A 1646-nucleotide genomic window follows, 5' to 3' on the forward strand; every position below is an offset into this window, starting at 1 on the left:
CAGCTTCTCATTAGTATTTTTCTTTTTTGGAACCTAATAGTACCAAGACCTCAGCTACACAGAAAACCTGCCGGTAAAAAGCTCATATGGGGGTAATGTGGAATGAAAAATTACTTTGGTATTCTGCAGAAAATTTAATGGGAATAAATTGTCCATCATGCTTACCTGGAAATATTATATATCTATTCTGGGAAACTCTCCTGCCTAAACAAAAGAGAGTAGCATTCTTTCCCTTTTCACCCAACCCAGGCTAATATTCCTTTCATATGCTGTGGGATTTGAGGTTCTTAGAACCTGAAAGGATCCTGATGACACAGTCTCGTATCTGCTTGGTTTTCACCCCATAGACAACGGGATTCATCGTGGGAGGCAAAAGCAGATAGATATTGGCCACAATGATGTGACAAGATGGAGGAATTGTGTGGCCCCCAAAGCGGTGGGAAAAGAAGGAGAAGAAGGCTGGACTGTAGGAGAAAACAATGGCACAGATGTGGGCAGTGCAGGTGCTGAAAGCCTTCTGCTGAGCATCTGCTGAAGAGAGGCTAACCACTGCCCGGAGGATCATGGTGTAGGAGACTGTGATGCACAGGATGTCAAAGCCCCCAATCAGGAGGGCAACCATCAGACCATAGATGACATTGACCTTGATATTTCCACAGGATAACTTGGCTACAGACATGTGGTCACAGTAGGTGTGAGGAATTATATTCCCTCTGCAGTAGGGCAGGCGCTTGGTAAGGAAAGTGAAGGGAATGATGAGGAACACCCCTCTCAGGAAAGTAGCAAGCCCAACCTTTGCAATGACAGGATTGGTGAGGATAGTTGAATAGCGCAGAGGGTAGCAGATGGCCACATAACGGTCCAGAGCCATAAGCATGAGCACCCCAGACTCCATCCCTGTGAAGGTGTGGACAAAGAACATTTGGACCAGACATCCATCGAAGCTGATTTCCTTGAAATGGAACCAGAATATGCTGAGTGCTTTAGGGATTGTACTAGAGCATATGAAAAGGTCAGTTAGGGAAAGCATGGCTAAAAAGTAATACATGGGCCTGTGCAGGGAGTCCTCTAAGAGGATGAGGTAGAGGAGCCCACAATTCCCTACCATTGCCACAGCATACATGGAGCAGAATGGGAAAGAAATCCACATGTGCATGTCCTCCAATCCTGGGATCCCATTAAGAATGAATGAGGCTGGGGTCAGGTCTGTTTGGTTTAACATTAGCATCATCAACCTAGGATGATCATTAATCATCTTATAGAATTTGTGGGTCCTCCTAGATAGAGATAAGAGAAGAAAACATCTTGATCATAGTCACTGTCTTCATTTCTTTTGCCCTTTTCCCCCAAGATACATTTCAATGGCCAAACAACCAATTTTTCTGACTTCCGGGGAATATGAATATAAACATTATTTAAACCAAATAGATTACTTTATATCTGTGCATTTTTTAATTCATTCATCACCGTAGGCAACAAATACTTTTTATTGCTTAATAGCTGCCGAGTTCGTTAATAGACGAATGGCATCCATTTATAAAGGACAAAGTTTGGTTATTATTTTTTCTGAAGCTATTTTTGTTTAAATATATTATTTAAATACTGATAACTATACATATACTCCAGAAAAATAAACACAAAAAAAT

The 1646-nt window shown here is 41.7% G+C and overlaps 1 protein-coding gene across 1 annotated transcript; it reads right to left on the reverse strand.

Annotated features, from left to right (window-relative positions):
* Window positions 1-262: 262 nt before the first annotated feature.
* LOC112865337 (olfactory receptor 52N4-like) lies at window positions 263-1228 on the reverse strand. The gene has a single exon (XM_025928396.2). The coding sequence runs from the start codon at window positions 1226-1228 to the stop codon at window positions 263-265; it is 966 nt and encodes a 321-aa protein (XP_025784181.2).
* Between the last annotated feature and the right edge of the window lie 418 nt (window positions 1229-1646).

This window comes from Puma concolor, chromosome D1 (genome assembly GCF_028749965.1).
Source record: "Puma concolor isolate L17-30 chromosome D1, mPumCon1.1.hap2, whole genome shotgun sequence".
NCBI lineage: Eukaryota > Metazoa > Chordata > Mammalia > Carnivora > Felidae > Puma > Puma concolor.